This window comes from Pseudonaja textilis, chromosome 4, assembly GCF_049901715.1.
Source record: "Pseudonaja textilis isolate UNSWEBS1 chromosome 4, rPseTex1.2, whole genome shotgun sequence".
Classification (NCBI taxonomy): Eukaryota; Metazoa; Chordata; class Lepidosauria; order Squamata; family Elapidae; genus Pseudonaja; species Pseudonaja textilis.
In genome coordinates this window covers 49,120,273-49,138,651 of record NC_141993.1, presented here as the reverse complement: position 1 = coordinate 49,138,651, position 18,379 = coordinate 49,120,273, and the positions used below count along the sequence as shown (strand labels likewise).

At 37.8% G+C, this 18,379-nt stretch overlaps 1 protein-coding gene across 1 annotated transcript; it reads left to right on the top strand.

Moving 5' to 3' along the window:
* The first annotated feature begins 370 nt into the window (after window positions 1-370).
* Window positions 371-15,623, top strand: FGF8 (fibroblast growth factor 8). Its single transcript, XM_026701092.1, has 5 exons — window positions 371-402; window positions 570-606; window positions 2,632-2,812; window positions 11,418-11,524; window positions 15,336-15,623. The coding sequence occupies exons 1-5, from the start codon at window positions 371-373 to the stop codon at window positions 15,621-15,623; spliced, it is 645 nt and encodes a 214-aa protein (XP_026556877.1).
* The last annotated feature ends 2,756 nt before the right edge of the window (window positions 15,624-18,379 follow it).

The window sequence follows — 18,379 nt, the reverse complement described above, 5'->3', positions numbered from 1 at the left end:
GCCCAGCCGCCGCAGCCTCAGGCGCGCCGAGCCGGCCGGGTGAAGCTCCGGCTGATTCTCTGCCGCTCGGCTGCGGGACGCTCCTCGAGGGATGGGCTGGGAGCGCCCAGGGAGCCCCTCGCCCTGACCAGGAGGTTGAGCCTCCCCGGCGGGAGACGGTCTGCGGGCAGAGCAGCGCCTGGCGAAGGGAAAACGACGCCCGCGGAGAGAAACCGAGAGCCTCCCCCGCCCCCCACCCCCACCCCCAATCCCTGCTCCGGACTCCCGCCGGTTAACATAAGCCAAAGCAAACCAAGGAAACCACCCGAGCCCGCAGCGCCTGCTTCTGCGCCCGGAGCCAATCAAGTCCCCGCGTAAAAAATCTCTCAGGATGAATCTCTTCTCTTCCATATTCAGCTATTTGTAAGTATTGAGTCCTGCCGCTTCTGGGCCGCTTTCGATCCCCCCCCCCCACTCCCCGAAATAGTCTCCTCGATTTTCCATCTTTATTTCTGCTCCATTTCAATGGCAAAATTCATCTCACCATCTACTTTGTTTTCCCCTCCACTCCCCCTTTTCCATTATTCTAGGCTACTGCACTTGTTTGCTTTCTGCTTGCAGGCACAGGTAAGGAATTGTTTTAATCCTTTCTAAATAGATGCGATGGTTTTTATGATACGGGATAGAGCCAAGTTTTTCTTTTCCTCTTTACCCGCCCCCCCCTTTTAAAAACTGATGTAATAAAAGGAATCCCTGTGATTAAGAGGCGAAGTGTGGGGTGTAGAGAATAAAATGCAAAATGTGGGAACCAGCGTTGAGTTGAAGTAAGAACAGATGTACGCTGAACTCCCCAATTGTACAGCGTTGAAGAATCCCCATGGGAAATTGGTGATGATCTATTTAAATCTAAGTAAACTGTTTTCCCATCCAATTTCCAGACTTAAATAAGAGCACATTCCTTCCATTATTATGCTTTGTTAAAATTATATTTAAGAGATAGACATTAATTATAGGAAAGACCTTACTAATACTCTTGCTTCCTAGAAATTAGAAACCTCATTAACATATGGAGCAACACAGTCTGATACTCTGGAATTTATAACCCTTTTGGTGTGGTATTGATTGCAAGCCCAGAGAGTTAAAGCCAAATGTTTGCAGAAACATTCCCCTGCAAGGGAACAGGTGTAGGATTCTGAATTAAATTTGGAATGATCTCCTATAAAGCTGAGTAAACAAATTGAATCCAGTGGACCTGAGTGTAAAGGGGTTATAGGCTCACCGTGTTGTAATATTTGGGGACATGCGATGGAAATCAAAGAGCATTATGGCTGGCCACATGGTCTACTCATTAGAGCAGGCAGAGCAATACAGAAATGTTACGGAAAGAAATGCCAATAGGAAACCCATGCGTCCCTCCGTGTGTGCATGCACACACACGCACAACGCAACACATACAAAGGATAAGAGAGATACGCGATCAAGGGAAGACTTCTATGAAGTCTATCTTTCAGGAAGAGCTTGCTTCCCTGCGTCTTTTGGACAACTTTAGAAGCTGATAGGGGCTGAAGATGGGCGGGGAGGCAGTGAGGAGGGAGGCTTTCTTCATGCATTACCACCCCGTGAAGTTGAAAGGAACAAATCTCCTCAACATTTGCTCAGAATACGTCTTTATAAATGTCAGGGGCAAACTAAAACCCTTCAGACTTAAAAGGGGAACTGGAGACATATTGGGGGTGGAAGAAGAGCAGCCTGAGAGAGGAAGGGAAACAGACACACGGGGCCCCGTGGCAAAGCCCAACTGCATGGTTGCAGTTGGAGCTCAAACCTCCGGTCGCTGGACCTTCAGCTAACAGGCTAACGATAACTTTGAATGCGGGCGCGGGTGGGTGGGGAATCCACGGCAAGTTTCTCTGCATGGAAGGGCCTCATAAATATTTGGGAGAGACAATTCCGAACTGCCTGGACTGCTGACACAACCGATCCCTGTTTAAGGGGATAAAATACAGCTATCCCCATCCCCACCCCCACCCCACCCCCATCCACCAGTCACTCTGGTCCAGGGCATGGAGCCACAGGACAAAACTCTCAGATGGATCAGTTGAAACAGCTGGGAAGCCAATATCAAAGCAATAGAAACAAATCCAGGAACCGAAAGCCTGATTTCCAGGCAAGCAGGACGCATCGTATTCCATGTGATTGTATTTAGGCCAGTTCAGGATTTAGTCGTGTGTCTTGCATGATATCGTTGTGAATGATGGGCATCTTCATTTGCGTTTTTGTTTGCCTTGTGGAGCCTTCCTTGATTTAAAACGTCACAAAGAGGATTGAGAACCTAGTTTAAATCTGTGTAAGTCTAGACACACCACTTTGAAACCAAAGGAGAGCCATGCTAGTACTTGATTCCGAGCCAGGATCATCTTTATTTCCCTCTCGCATACTTGTTTTCCAGTAATGAACTCCTGGGCAGCCCAGTAACTTTTCAGTCACGGCTAGAATCCTGGTCTTTTACTATATCAACGCAAATAAGAGTCTCGACTCTACACTGCACCAACTTGGTGCCCTCTCCAGATACACCAGGAGCACACCAAGATAGCCTTTCTCAGAGGAGTAGAGATTATAATGGTGTGTTGTATATTTTTTAATTTCCTAAAGGTAACTGTTCAGTCCCCACCTAATTTTACACAGCATGTGAGGGAGCAGAGCCTGGTGACCGACCAACTAAGCCGGAGACTCGTCCGGACCTATCAGCTATACAGTCGAACCAGCGGGAAGCATGTTCAAATCCTGGACAACAAGAAAATCAATGCTATGGCAGAAGACGGAGATGCTCATGGTAAGTCTGTATGTGTGGGCAGGAGCATTGGGAGAAGACTGGGGGGTGGGGAGGGCGTGCACGCAGCCCAGTAATTGATGATTTCCGTCCCCTTTGTTTGCCAGAAATCATTACAAGCATTTGGAATGCAGAAAGCTTCTGATGGAAGAATGTGGGGATCAATATTTGTAATAACAGTATAATGCTTTCCCTTTGCGGATTGAGTTGGAGCTTCTGTGGAGGGGACTGGGCTGGATTTTACACCTGATCACTGACCACGGAAATGGTGGGATGAATTGCAGATTTTACGAATTCAAATCATGGGACTGTGGGAGAATAGAGGTGTCCTCTTGCAGTATGTTCCAGACTAACATTAGTGCAGCGGAAATAAGGAAACTGGGAGCATGTTGTGATGTTAAACCCAGGTTTTCTAGAAGCATAGGCAAAATGTGCCTTTAGCTAAGGGAAATAAGCTTTTATGATGCACAAAATATCTTTCCCAAAGAGAAAAAGATGTGAGAATAGAAGACCAGCTTTAAAGTTTTAAGTGAGACTTAGTTTTACAAATGATCAGTTTATATTCAGTTCATCCAAAAAAAAAAAAAAAAAACCAGAAGTCCATGTTCTCCTTTCTAACTTTAATTATGCTTATGAAACACTGTATAATATTAAATGAGATGCTCCATAATTGCGCTGTCTTCAATTTGTGGTCTGTAATGCACATCCTAGTATTGAATCTCCATATCGCTACAATTTATGTATCATGACTACAATTATTGACCTCTCACATTAGCCACAATTTCCCCCTCTCACATCAAACTGTTATCTGAAAATCAGGCAGGCTTGCTTATATTTAAGCTGGCTGAAGATTTTATTAACATTTTTAGCAGGCATTGGTAGTGAGGGCAATGTTTGCATGTGTATAAAGTATGCAACTTAGCTTTCAAGAAAAATGTCCCAGCCATAACTGAAATATACAATATAGTTTGATTCTAAATAAAGGAAAAATGTGCATCCCTTCTTTAAATATATCATTTTCTAAAAAGTTACTTAATGTTTAAATAACAGCACTACAACACACAGGAATGAATGATTTGAAAAAGAAAATATTTCTATTAAAATGGTTAAGCATAAGAAGCAAACTCAGCAGCGATTTAAAAAGAAAGAGAACACAAGCAATTTTTCAGATGTAAGGTTTTAGGAGAATTGCAAGTCTGTAAATGTTAAAATAGAGATTCAGGATTGTTCTATATGAATCTCTGGAGAGACCCCCATGTCTGGAAGAGCTATTAAAACTCTTCTTACTTTCACCTTTTTAAACATTTCCTGAATACTTTCTCCTCTTTGCAGTCCAGTTAGGGGATCAAGTGTGCCTCGCTGCATTTTTTCTGCATCTACGTAGCCACTTTCCTTTCAAAGTTTGAGCATGAAACATAATTTTTACTGGGATAAATCTGTCACTGAAGGGAAAGAATAGAGTTGGAACTGTTAAGCTTTCATCCCTTCACTAACAAAACCAACTTTTCACACCCTTCACATCTTATGTTATACTTCAGGTTGTTTTGTTTTGCTTTTTAGTTATTGTTTTTCTTTCTTTCTTTCTTTCTTTCTTTCTTTCTTTCTTTCTTTCTTTCTTTCTTTCTTTCTTTCTTTCTTTCCTTCCTTCCTTCCTTCCTTCCTTCCTTCCTTCTTTCTTTCTTTCTTTCTTTCTTTCTTTCTCTTTCTCTTTCTTTCTTTCTTTCTTTCTTTCTCTTCTCTTTCTTTCTTTCTCAAAAAAGTGATTTATTTCCACCAATGGCCATTTTCTCCACTGTGACATTTTAATAGCTGATTTAAGGTCAGGTCCATTTTTCTTGGTTATCTGTCTTGATTGTCAATGTCTGACTCAGTTTTCTAATTAGGAGTGAAGCCTATGGATCTTAAAGCCTGGTATCCTTCTGTCTTGTATAGCAATCTGTAATCTGGCTTTGAATCATTATGAGAGGAACTAGCATTAGAAATGAATGATAATTGTTGCATTTGTTTTCAGTGGTGTCTTTTAGGAAATTTTGCAACCTCAGAAATAATAATAAAACATACAACTTTTATATTATTATTATTATTATTATTGGATTGGAATGGACGTTTTGCTAGTTTGGCTTCTTGCAAGCAGGTTATCATTTTCTCTCTGACATTTTCTACTCTGCTTTCACTCTGTATCTCTGTGCCAAAGCAATGCAGTTGAGGTTGTCAAGGCAGCAGCATTTCAGTGTTAGAGGGTGAGTCCCTGAAGAGGCTCGTGTGGTAAAGCTGACCAACAGGCAATAAATCAGAAAAAGGCCTTTGAAAAGGTAGAAGAGGAAAAAAGCATGTGGTGTTCTGCCTGTGTTTGGGGCTGCTTTTCTATGCCTTTCCACCAGTCAGCAGAGGAAGAGCATGAAAACTGATGCTCTTTAAATGTTAACTGCTCTCTTGATCGACCTCCCTTACTCGTGTCCCCCAAAGAGAGATAAATAAGGGAACCTTGTCTATGCAGTTCAATGAAAAGGAGTCAGGGGTCCAATTGTCCTTGGGCAAGGAGGAGGTTACAGATGTTAATATTTTATAGACAAAAAAAGCAATAAAGTTAAAGGGCTCATAATAGGTTAGAAAAAGAAGTGATGTGATGCTGGAATTTAGCAGTTTTCAACCTGGGGATTATAGTTGGTGAAGTCCGAAGCCAGTTTGGAGAAGGCTGCAGTAGTGTAATCCATATATAGCTCAACATTCACCCAGGGAAAAGAACTGATCCTACGCAGTTTCAAACAGCAAGAGTTAAGAGAGGCAAAAAGAGGTGAGGAGGGTGAGGGTGACGACGTCAGGTTAGATGGCTTCAAAAAGATGGATTCATTAGGTTTATGAAAAAATTGGTGTCCAATTGAGTGGCTGAATTGGTACGATGCAGAAAATGCCCTGCATGCTTCTGCTAGTAGCATCCATTTCCAATGATAATATTAGTTCAAAAAATACAATTCATTTTGAAAGAAGTTCTCAAGGAACTGGGTAATGAAGTAGAAAAACAGAAGGCTCTTGTAAAGGAAAAAAATGCTGTTGATAAATTTCAAGTTAGTGGTTTCTGCATTATTATTAAATATCACATTATTGGACTTGGCTTACCATTATGGGAAATGGAGTTTTGTTCTAGACAGACTTAATCTGACCTAGCAGTAATTGTGGCTATGCTTTAATTAAAATAAGAGTAGAATAATATATTTTTATTATAGAACAAACTATACTTCTTTAGGAAAGCATATAGATCACTTGGATAGGGAAACCAGACCATAGTTTGTTTGAAACCTTAAAGGGATTCCTTACCTGATCAGTTTTGTGCCCCATCCTAGTGGTGAGAGGGCAGTCTAGGATTTTAATATTCCAAGTATTTAGAATATTTTGGAGGAATTCATTGATGGGAAACCATCAATGTTCTTTTAATCTTATTGAAAAACTGCTCCTTGCACAAAGTAGTAAGACCTTATAATAGCCACCATCATTCCAAGAATGGGGTTTTCATCCCAAAAAGAGACATGCCTATATTTAAAATATTTTCACATTGGTGACTTGTAGCATCTTCTCACATCACCCAGCCACCTCATTATCTCTTTAGTGACTCCTCAATAGTTGGATGTCTCCAGAAGATGTTGCAAGTTCCTAAGGAAGATCTGAAGAAAGTTCAGTCATAGCCCACAATCTTTGCTCCTTTTATAGAGCAAAGAGCTTTGTGACTGGAGTCATTTTTTCACTTTGGCTGCTGCAAGTCACAGGATATGGCCATCATGACTATGCATTAGTTGTGCTAGAGGAGAATGGAATTCATCTCATTTTGGACTTTTGAAGTAAAACATTAAAGAAGTAAAACAAAATCTCATCAAATTAGACTTAATAAACCAATTAGTTTACTTGGACTGTTTTGTGGCATTTCTCAGATGAACATTGACATTGGAACTGTGGCTGTGGGGGAGGGAAGCATTCAAGAATTCAATAAAAAGGAGCTACATGTAAGTCATATGTTGTCCATCTCTGTGACATAAAAGTGGAAGAGGCAGATTTGGCATGAACTATAGAAACCTGTGAAATAACATATCCAAAAAAGTATTATAACCAGCTTCTAGTAATAGCAAGCTTCTATTCATTCAGGATACTCCTGGGGTTATTGTCTTGATGATAACAGTATCTTGGCTCCCATTAGTTTATTTATTTAGCCCAGTAGAGTGGCAGTTTCTAGCCAACTCATTGCAGGGCTTGTATGTGGACTATGGAGCAACTGATGCGGTAAATAACAAATGAACAAGTTCTTGCATTGCAAGCTGCAAGATGAATAAAGTGAATAAAACCCAATACTTGATAAAGGTATCGAGTTTTTGTAGACAAAGAAGTTGTAGAGGTTGTTTCAGTGTTAACATAGTAGCCTGGGCACTAAAATGATAATACCATGTAATCTCTCCCTCTTTCTCCTACCTGGGAAAAGTAAATGGTTTGCACTTAGTTTGTTGCATGGTGTAGGTTCAAGAAGGCAGGGCAGAATTTATTTTTTTAAAAAGACTGAAAGATCTAACACACCTGTAGAAATGTTTGTTGTTTATGGAGAAGGCATATCATTAGGCTGAACCTGACAGTTTAAAAAAAAGCCTTCCATTGATTATTTATCAAATATGCACTCATCTTTGTTGCAAAGAGATCTTTCTTCTGCTTGAGGCAAGCATATCATATCTTCAGATTTGATAGAATAATTGATGTGGTAATTTATTGTTGCTAGAAAAACAAGGTATCCCTCCCAATCCAGCATTCCTCAGACAGTCAACACTCTTAGAAGTTGGGAATTCTGGGAGCTGTTGTCCAAATGTATATAATTGGGCAAGACTTTTGTAAGCAGAACAATTGTGAAATGTGGCTGTCTGTTATAATGATTGGTTTAAAAAGAAGAGTTCCTCCCAAACATCATGATGGCAAGTGAGACAGTATGGCTATGGATGATTCAACCTGTGTTAACAAGAACAAAATAAATGCAAGATTATTGGAGAGAAGGCAGAGATTAATGGTCCAGGACTCATAAATTCTTCCCAATGGCTATCAGAACTGCAAAATTGTGGATGATGCTGACATGGCAACTAAGAGACTCTTTAAAAAAAATCATTCAGCATTTACTAGAATTTGTACTGCAGTTCTAATAATTTTATTTTTTCCCTTATACAGAATTATGTCTTGCGTTGGAAACACAAGAAATAATTACAGAAATGATGACTTAAAAGATTGAAGTGAGGGAAAGATCATTAGGAGAATGGATAAACCAAGGTTAAACAATTTGTGCAGTTTCTCTTATGCTCATGTGTTTGCCCTTATTGTGTACTTCTATTTTTGTGCCACAGTTAAAAATAGTTTTTTTATATTGAAGACTTTAGCTGAATGTAGTATTTGGGATAAAACAGTGAGCCTCTCCAAACTTTATACCAAACTGGTATACTTCCAGCTGTTCTGCTTGTCCACCAGCCTGGTTTTTCACTGTAATGCCTTGACATCCAGTCTAAAAAGTAAAATACAAAAAAAAAAAAAAGATGGTAGGGACAACAATGAATATTATGGAAAGCATTGTGGCTTGTCTCCATTGCTATTCCTCTCTTTCCCTAAAATTAATTACAGGTAAATAGTGTAGTACTACTTTTGAAAGGACCTTGCAGATAACTATTCTGCAAAGGCTGAAGTGCCATAAAACCAATCATCTGGTTGGCTGACCATGTTTGTGTTTATATTTGTCCTAGTGTGATTAGCACAGTCTCAGTGAAGTAGGATTTGCATTAATGGGTGCAAATTCAGGATCAAGCATGACGCACAAAAGTTGTTTCACTGGTACCAGCATACTAGATCCTTTTTGGTAGGATATAGGTAACTTTATGCTCTCCAGATATTTGGACTGCAACTTACTTCGGTTCTAGTTGTCATGGCTATGGCAAGAGACACAGTCGAAGACTACCTGTACTGAAACTCGTATTCAGCATTGTTGTTTCTGATTGTAGCTCTGCAGTTCATCTTTTTAATTCCTAGCATATCTTATGCCTTAAGTATGAGTATGGCATGTTTTAGCCTAAGCAAACTGTGGTTTGTCACAATCTCATGTCCTCTGAACTCCTGTAGACAATTGGTCATACTGAATGTGAATGAATGGACTCATCACAATCCTTACTCATAATGGCTAGGAATACAAATGTGTAAGAATTTTAGGGGACAATATTTGGGAAGGATAGAAGTAGCAATGTAGAACTTTTTATATCTATATACTACTAAATCTTTTGTTATCATGACCTTTATTGAATGAAACAGTGTATCGTAAGGCAACATTTTTTTGAAGCAAGGTACCTCAAATGAACTAACTTATAGAATGCATCCAGAATCTGAGACCCATGACTTTGAGGTAGTGAAATTTGGAAAAATTGTGATTGCTTCAGTGCTGCTGGCTATTGCTGCACTGCCGGGTTACTGCTGTGGTCATGTGATCTTAATTTTCAATGTTTCATGACAGTTGCCCAGTCAATCTCATAATTCCTTGCTCCCTCCCTCACCCAGCCACTTACCTGCCTGCTGAAAAGGGGAAAGAAGGATGGGGGAGGGGAGGGGAGAGGGAAGGATTTCTGATGCTCTTGGCCATTCTGTTTCTCTGTTTAGGTGAGGAAATATCTCTGAAACCATGACCCAATAGATTGTCTATTTCATATTAAAAACGGGTCCTTCATAGAAGCGGGTGGGGGAGACTAACAGAAAAGATCAAATATGGACCATAGAAGAAGAGTTGTTTCATCTCTACAAAATATGATGGATTCCAATCACTAGTGTGGATATTGTTATAAAGTTACAAAATTTGCCCTTTGTCAGCAAAAGGCTTCGTCTGCAATGACTCAAGTATTATCAGAAAAAAAGGGTGGGATGCAATTTAGAGATATATCATTTTATAATCAGAAATGGCAAGTAAGAAGTCCAGTTCTTTACAGAAATTTTGGGCACCCTGAACCCTTAATAAAAGTTCCACATAGAATTCTTTATTTCTTTCAGACACAATAATATGGCAGAGTTGGAGTGCTGAGATAGTTCTTGGAGGACAGCTGGCTCCAAATCTTGGGGTTTATGCAAAAGCAAGAAGAAAGGACAAGCTATTGATCTGTAATTTACATAGCAGCTCTATAAGTCAATCAATGCCCATTAAAAAACTGAGATTAAATCAATATACCCTCTCAACTCTCACAAAGATGAAATGCATTAAGGGGCCAGCTTTTCTCTGCAAAATCAGCAACCATACAAGGAAGGAAGAAGTGGAGAAGAGTCTTAAACTGTCTTCTGGTTCTTCATGGCCTACACAGAATAGAGATGCAACGAAGATAAGATAATGAAAGAAGAAATTATATATTATTTTTGTTGCACAGACCATACCGCTACCTTTAGAAGATACCATTATTTTAGTATTTATTGCTGACCTAGATTTTGTATTAACATATGATTTTCTTGTATCTCCATATTTTGTGCTTTCACCATTTGCACCGATTGTGACACAAGCATGTGCAGGCAATATTGGTTTGTGTGTGTGTGTGTGTTCCCATGATGTTGCCTTCATCTTGTCTCCAGACTATGACAGGCTTAATCTCTTCTTAGATGTTCCAGTATTAACATAATATTTTCCCTTTATTTCAATATTGTCCAAGGTTAGTATCAGGTTATACAAAATCTATAAGATTATGTTACTGTTACCTTGGAAGGTAGCTAGATGACTTGAAACAGCAGTATAGGGACCTGCTATGGGGACAGCTAATTTCATGGCAGTGTACATTTTTTGTTTTTTTATTTCCTAAATGAAGTATGGAAAAAGAGTATTTAAATTCAACAGTAATGAAAGACTGTCCATCCGCTTTCTCCTCCGGTTAGTTAAAATTCTAAGTTTAAAAAAATATAAGAAATTTAGAATAGTCACATTTTTTGCTTTCTTTATTCTACCTTTTGGACAAAAGGCTGCTGTTACAATAATGAAATGAATTATTATTTTTTTCTGTTGCGGGGTATATACAACAGGGAACAATGCAAAGAGTAAACTTGTGATGCCTTAAAAATTAACCAAGTTATTATCACCTAATTCTTCATGGGTAAAAAAATTCCCCAGTCTTTCAGTGACAAGTGGAAAAACATATTAGTGCTATTGGTGTCATTTTTTCATTCACTCCCTTACCATAGGGAAAAAGTAATCTACAATACAGCTCTTGGTTCCCTGTAAAACATATTCCTTTTTGCCTTTGCTTCAAATGGAAACCCTTAAATGAGATTTGGGTGTGGATGGACTTTCAGCAGGCAAGTTGCTCTGTGTATTGAAAAATAAATGTATGTGATTTTACATCCATACTCCATACTTTCATTCCTTATCACAAGAACAGCACACAATCCTGGGTCCTCTTTAGCTCCATTGTCATTGTACACAATGCCCAAATTACATGGACTATCACTACTTTTCATTGTACTATAAGTCTTGCTACAACTGAAAAATGTTATTCTGTCTGGCAATTTTTTTAATCTCTGGGACTTCTATATGATGTTGATCTTATAACTTGACTTCTTCCTTCTGTTGCCTTATTCTTTCCAGCTAAGCTCATTGTGGAGACTGACACTTTTGGGAGCAGAGTAAGAATCAAGGGAGCAGAGACAGGCTTCTATATTTGCATGAACAAAAAAGGAAAACTAATTGGCAAGGTAAGAAATAAAGTTTTGGGAAGATTGTAAGAATATGGCTGAATTGGCTTTTGATGAGGCAGCAAACAATATAGCCTTATGCAAACAGGAGGTTATGTGACTGAAGCTAGAAATTTGCTCATTTGCATACTTTTATGTGTTTTGGGAAATCTTCATGCAGTAAGTTTGCCTTAACCTCAAGAATCCAGTGATTAAAGTAGTCAGTTAAACACACTTTTAGAAGGTGGAGAAAAGAGAAGATGCTTAAATCAGTATTAGGTAGGTGACTTTTTTGGATTAGAGGAGTATTTGGATGGACAAAAATATATAGTGGATTTCCTAACTAAATAGCAATAGCACTTTATACTGCTTTATAGTGCTTTACAGCCCTCTCTAAGCAGTTTACAGAGTCAGCATATTGCCCCCAACAATTTGGGTCCTCATTTTACCCACCTTGGAAGGATGGAAGGATGAGTCAAACTTGAGCCTGGTGGGATTTGAACTGACAAATTGTAGGCAGCTGGTTGCGGCATAAGTGAGCTTGCTGTACTGCACCCTAACCATTGTGCCACAGAGGCTTCTTCTAAATAGTTAATATTGGGATATAAAATTGACTATTTATAAAATGGCAAATGTGACCACTCAAAAAACACTTATTTCGATAATCCCAATAATTGTTTAGCATTTTGTTTTCTCTCTTGCTTCTCTTTCCTATGTCATTGGTTTTACTGATCATAAATAGTCAAGAAACATTTACACCAGTTTTAGATGCTGTGTAAAATATAAATGGATGGGAAAACACTGTACTTGACCTGGCAGCCATCTTATTTCATGATGAGATCTATCACAAACATGATTCTTCAGGATTTTTTTTTGTTATATGACTATTCATTTTAAAAGATCAACCATTTTAACCTTAAGTCTCTGCAGGCTGGCTGGAGACCAAAACTGTTTGTATTCTAGGCAAAATTTGTGACCTTGACCCTTGTAGAAATCCAAATGAAACATCACTGGATTTGTGAAACATCTTTTTCAGTCAACATATATGATGAGGAAAGGAGAACAGGGTTTGTTTAATTAAGAACTCTGATGAATTTAAAATGAGAACATTGAAGGGGTGATACTTCTGCTAATTTTTACACAAATTGCCCATGAAAATTCTATAACTCAAAGGTCTTTTGTAAAAAAAAACCTTGAAAACTGTAGCTTATCTTTTTTCGATGAAAGAAAATCATGCTTGGTACTATAAAAATAATGACTTGCAGAGTATACTAATAAGAAACTTAGAATTTGCCCCTTTAGAGCCCCTTTACCCAGCCTGGAAGCTATTATATTTAACACTACCTTAAATCACAGTATTATAAAGCATTCTGGTTTTTTAAATTCTCCCCTTTTTCTATATTTATATGAAGTATTTGCATGCTGTTTATTCCACTAATGCTCCATAGAAATATAATTAAAACAAAAGTACTTTTAAAGACAGATCTTAAAATGTTATTAAAACATTAAATTAAACAGTTCAGAACAATCAAAATAACTTAAATATATTTATGAATAGTATCTTTGACAGCAGTCTAGTTAGGGGCAAACTGAGTGGCACACCCAGATCTTTTCTTCAGGGTTTACAGTCTAGGCTGCCTGAGGCAGTTAGTTCAGTCTGCTGGATGGCAGGGCCAGTTCCTTCCGATTAAACCCTGAGGAGTTAGACACAACATCAGCATCCTGATCCTTGGGGATTAAAGACGACACTGGGCATGACCATGCAGCCATCAGAAAAAGATTGAGGAAGGCCTTGGCCCTGGGGCTAGACCAACCGATATTACTGCCTGAAGTTGAAGAGCAAATGCAGTCTTTTCCCAGAGAACATGTGGGGGTGGATAGGTGGGAATGAACCTTGGCCAAGTTAGTTGGCACCTGAGGCAGAAAACTCACAGACTTCTTTTTACACTTCTGTGTAAAAATAAAGTAGCAATACTTTTAAAAAAAAACAAACAAGAATTTTCTTTCTTCTCATGAAAACTATGAAAAGGTTTTCCATGGATGAAACTAACTGCATGTAGAGCCACCTTAAAGACAGCAATTCCAGTCCTGGAGAGATATTCTGGGAAGGTTTAATATTTTCTCCTGTTATGCTTTCCTAATTCAGATATGTTACAGGTGGGATAATTCAGTCTGATGGATTACATAAAGAAAGAACTTAACCTTCAGTTTCTTGTCAAAGCTTCCAATGTCCTTCAATTTTTCATTCAAATTATGAGCCTAGATTTACATAAGTAGATATATGGTCTTCCATGATGACTCTTCCTTTTCAATTTGGTCGTCTTTTAGATCCCTCACTTTTGCTTTGCAAGTGCCATCTCTTTATGGTTAGAAAGGATCAGCAACAGAGATGATGAATTGATGAATCTTGTATTGAGATGCCCATCTTGGAGCCTAACTACCTCTGTCAATCAGGAACCATAACACCACTCAATCTCCAATGGATATGATGTGGTGTATTCTGTCTTCTAAATGAATCTGCATTCTTCTAGTGGCAATTATTCTTTGACATTTTAAGGGGAACATTTTATCTAAACCATATAGTAATTATACCCACTCTAGATGTTTCTGCTTTCTTTTTGACAGAAAATTTATTATATGTGGAGGACAAGAAATTCACAATCAGAGTGATTCCTTTTGGGCCCCCTCTGGATTTGCCAGTTGGTGTAAAGTGTTTGTGTTTGGTTTCCAAACACTCCTATTTACATCTGTAATGAGTGAGGCTGCATTCAAATGAAGTGACACTAATTAGCGGCATCCCAAGTCTGCTATGTTTGTAATAAGCGCTAAGGATACTTGGCACCTTCTGTGAGGTGCCATCTTCTGCATCACTTTAGAGTCTAAGTATTAAGGCAGGGAAAGATCCACTCTATCTAGATACAGCTTTATTAACTAAAACATAATGAAAGGAAAGAGATATATACAAACTATAATTTATTCACGTATGTATATGTAAGAGAGTGAAGTAAATGGGAGAAAATAGACATAACAAGGTCATATCAAATTCCTCTTTCAGTTTCTCCAACTTTACATTTCTAGAAATATGTGTTTGTTGAATAGAGAGCCAAAAGAAAGTTACAGTGTTTGTGCTACTGAATACATCCAACATTAAAATTAATAGTCTTATTGTTAACAGACTGTAAATTTCAATCCTAGTCCTTGTACAAAGTAGGAGAAAAAGTTTGAAACGACATGTAGTACATATATATAGGTTTGTAGGTGGAATCTAGTTCTTAAGGCATTTAGCTGCACACATGGTGGTTGAAGCATAAACAGATATTATCACTATTCATAGAACTGTTGCTATTCTGATTATACATAGTGATTTTGTTGTGCAACAGTAAGTAAAAATGTTTGTCTCTTTCTACTTAAATTGGAGCTTTGCGTAATAATAAAAGAAACTCATTGCAGTTGTAGGGATCAAAGGATAGTCAAAGTATAATAAACAACAAATAATCATAAGAATAAATATATGAAAACTCTATATAATTCTTATGAACTTAGTTACTATATCAGCCATTGCTATTTACTCTCTGAATTTATGAAGAAAAGATTTTTCTTCAGTCATGAAATTATACCATATCACCATCATTCTGGTATTTGCTTCAGTAAAGCTGCTTGGCATAATGGAGCATAGAAGGCTTAGGTAAATGGAAACAGGAGACACCTAAAATGTTTTATTGGAAGAGGCTTATCCTCAGTGTGGGTCTGCTACCTGCCCAAAGAGGCTTTAAGGACAGCAGAGATGGGCAAGACAAAATATCTCGGATTATTCATTCTTTTTCACTTGCAGAGCAATGGCAAAGGCAAGGATTGTGTCTTCACTGAAATTGTGCTGGAGAACAACTACACAGCATTACAGAATGCAAAATACGAAGGATGGTACATGGCCTTCACCCGGAAGGGACGTCCCCGCAAAGGCTCCAAGACTCGTCAGCACCAGCGTGAGGTGCACTTCATGAAGCGGCTGCCCAAAGGCCACCAAACAACAGAGGCTCATAGACGCTTCGAATTTCTCAATTATCCTTTCAACCGAAGGAGCAAAAGGACTCGAAACTCCAGCCCAAAGCCATCGCCCTGACCTGCCTCACTTTGTCCCACTCAGGACCATTTTCCTTTGCTGGAGGACATTGTGCAGAGACTCAGTTGATGGACAATAACTAGAGACTTACCTATGACGATGACTATAAAAGGGGATTGGAAGAAGAGGGGGAACAAAACTTGATTTAGTTGTTTATAATTGTTCTATGTTTTTTTAATAAAACAAAAGAGGCTCTATTTTTGTATTCCAACTTGAATGCTTTTTTAAGAAAAAGCAGTATAATGTTTAAATACTCATGGAAGGTTGCTCTTCACTTCAGAAGATTTTGAGTTCTTTGGGAGGGGGCAAGCATTATGTTTTGTTAGATTGCTTTTTAACTTGGGGTAGGGATTGGTAGGAGGTAGTTGATCTAGGCATAAGCATAGAACATGCCCTCTTCAATAAATCATACACTTGGGACCAAATTTCTACCTCAGATAAGATACGTAACTTAAGAGGATGGAGTCCATCCCCAATTTTTTGTACTAGGAGCTTATTTTGGTGTGTTTTTGCATACATGTGAAATGTCCCTGATACTTGCAGATGGTAATCTTCCTTGAAGTCAAATTTGTTTAAATAAGTCTTTTAGGTCCTACCCAAATGGGACATGTTCATTGGTCATCATTTTTGTGTAATAAAGAAGAGATGATGAAAACATAGTGACTGCCCTTGCTGAAGGAGATGCTTAGGGTGCTGGTTTGCTTTGTTCTTTCAATTGTAATCATTTTTCCAAAGGTCTGAATTTTTTAAAAAGGATATTCCATAAGATTGAATAAAATTTTCTTGTATACTAGGGCTATCAGAATATTTTCAGTCCCTAGGTAATCCAACAGACAAAAGAAGCCTTCTTTTCAGAAGGTTGGCAACTTTTAACCTCTGAAGTCAAGTCCTTGAGGATTTTTTTCTTAGTCTTGCAGTTTTGCCACTCTAGAATTTGCAATTTTATTTGTAAGCCAACTTCCCAAAAAATACTTTGAAGAAAACTAGCAACTGAACTGATTTGTGGTTATTTTTTGTTGCCATGTTGTTAACACATATCAGTGGTTCTGAACTTGTAGCTACTGATGTGTTGGTATTGGTATTTGTGTATGTGTGCTTCACATGAGGTTCAATTGACATATTTATGTCAGGTGGAAAACTATCTAGGAACATTTTCTGTTTTCATCATCTTGTCCAATTGTCACTGAACAAACATAGCTATTAGGTTATAATCTATTGGGAGTTATGGTTATGTTTTCATACAATGTTCAAATTTAAAGATGGATTTTTAAGGCAATGTAGTAAGTTTATAAGTTTTTAACAATTTCCATTATACATTAATTTGATTAAAATTGAGGGGGAGGGAGATCATGCAAGTCAAATTTCTCACAAACCTTTCCTGACCAAGCAAGCTTTGCAACAATATTAGTTTTTTTTCCACTATCCTCATGACTGTTTCATTCAGAATTTACCAAGGAATATTATTTGCCACTCTGTCTTGATTAGACTTCAAATTGATTACTATGTGAGATGTTGATGTTGTCTACTTCCTTTCTGTGCCCTGGTTTAGTTCTTTATCTGGACAAAACAGGTTTTGATACAGTCCTCAAATCTGCAGTGGTCTGGAATGATATGTCCTGCCTGAACAGGGATTTCAGAAGGCTTCAGTAACTGTGGAATGAGATTCTATGTCACATATTTGATTGGAAAATGTATTTTCATACAATCATTAAAATAACACCAATACAAAAAAAGTATGTTAAAAAAGGTTGCTCTGACAACCTTGCTCTAACAGCACATTTTTCTCTTCTTGCTCCTTGAGGGCTTAAAAAAGTTTACTGTATACAAATTGAAATATGAAATTGTTGGAAATATTTATTTAATATGTGCATTAAAATTTCTACTAGTACAAATGAACTTGATGTTTTGACTCTGTGATTTACAGTAGGAACAAGGATCTCATAGGAATGGAAGATGAGACTGTGGGGAACAAATCTGCAAACAACTTTGTTGAGAAAAAAAGATTCTGGGCTCCTGATTTTGGCTCTGAGGCATCACAGCAGCTTGGCTGTGCTTTCTGCAAATATTCTAACTATAGTTTTCCACTCAGCTGGGGATAATTTTAATGACCCTTAAAATGTTTAGAAGAGTGGTATGCATCAGTGTAGGAAAATTTCAAATCCTAACTTTCAATAATTGAGAATTGGTGGTAATGATTTAAATATATTTTTTGTAAAAATTGGTAATTTAATTTTGAATTTTTTTCTTTTAATTTTACTTTCATAAATTATATTTAAAATGATATTATTTAATAGCTTGTACTATATGAGTTAAACTGAAAAGCTATACGTACCTGGAGGTAAATTCCATTTAACTGGGTAAGTCCTATAAATAAAATTACACTATTAAAGAAGTTAAATATTCTTGTACCTTCTTTAAAACGATTGGATACAGTCATCATGCATAATTAACTTACATATTTCACTGTCAATAGGAGACAGCTTTGAAAAACTAGAAAAATGGCTTTATTAGCAGCCTAAGTTTTTATATATGGCCAAAAAAGGGAATATGCTAATATCAGATATGAGTGGGATGGGAGTGAGAAAAGTTACTGTGTGAGAAGTCACAATAGGCTTACACAATCCCAATAAGAAACATTTAGTCAAAAGGTGTTGATCTGTGGGTCCTTGGAAGTCAAATATTGAAACGCAAACTGGAGATCTAGAAAGATTAAGCAGCATGCAAACATATAATAGGTTTAAAAGAAATAGTTACAG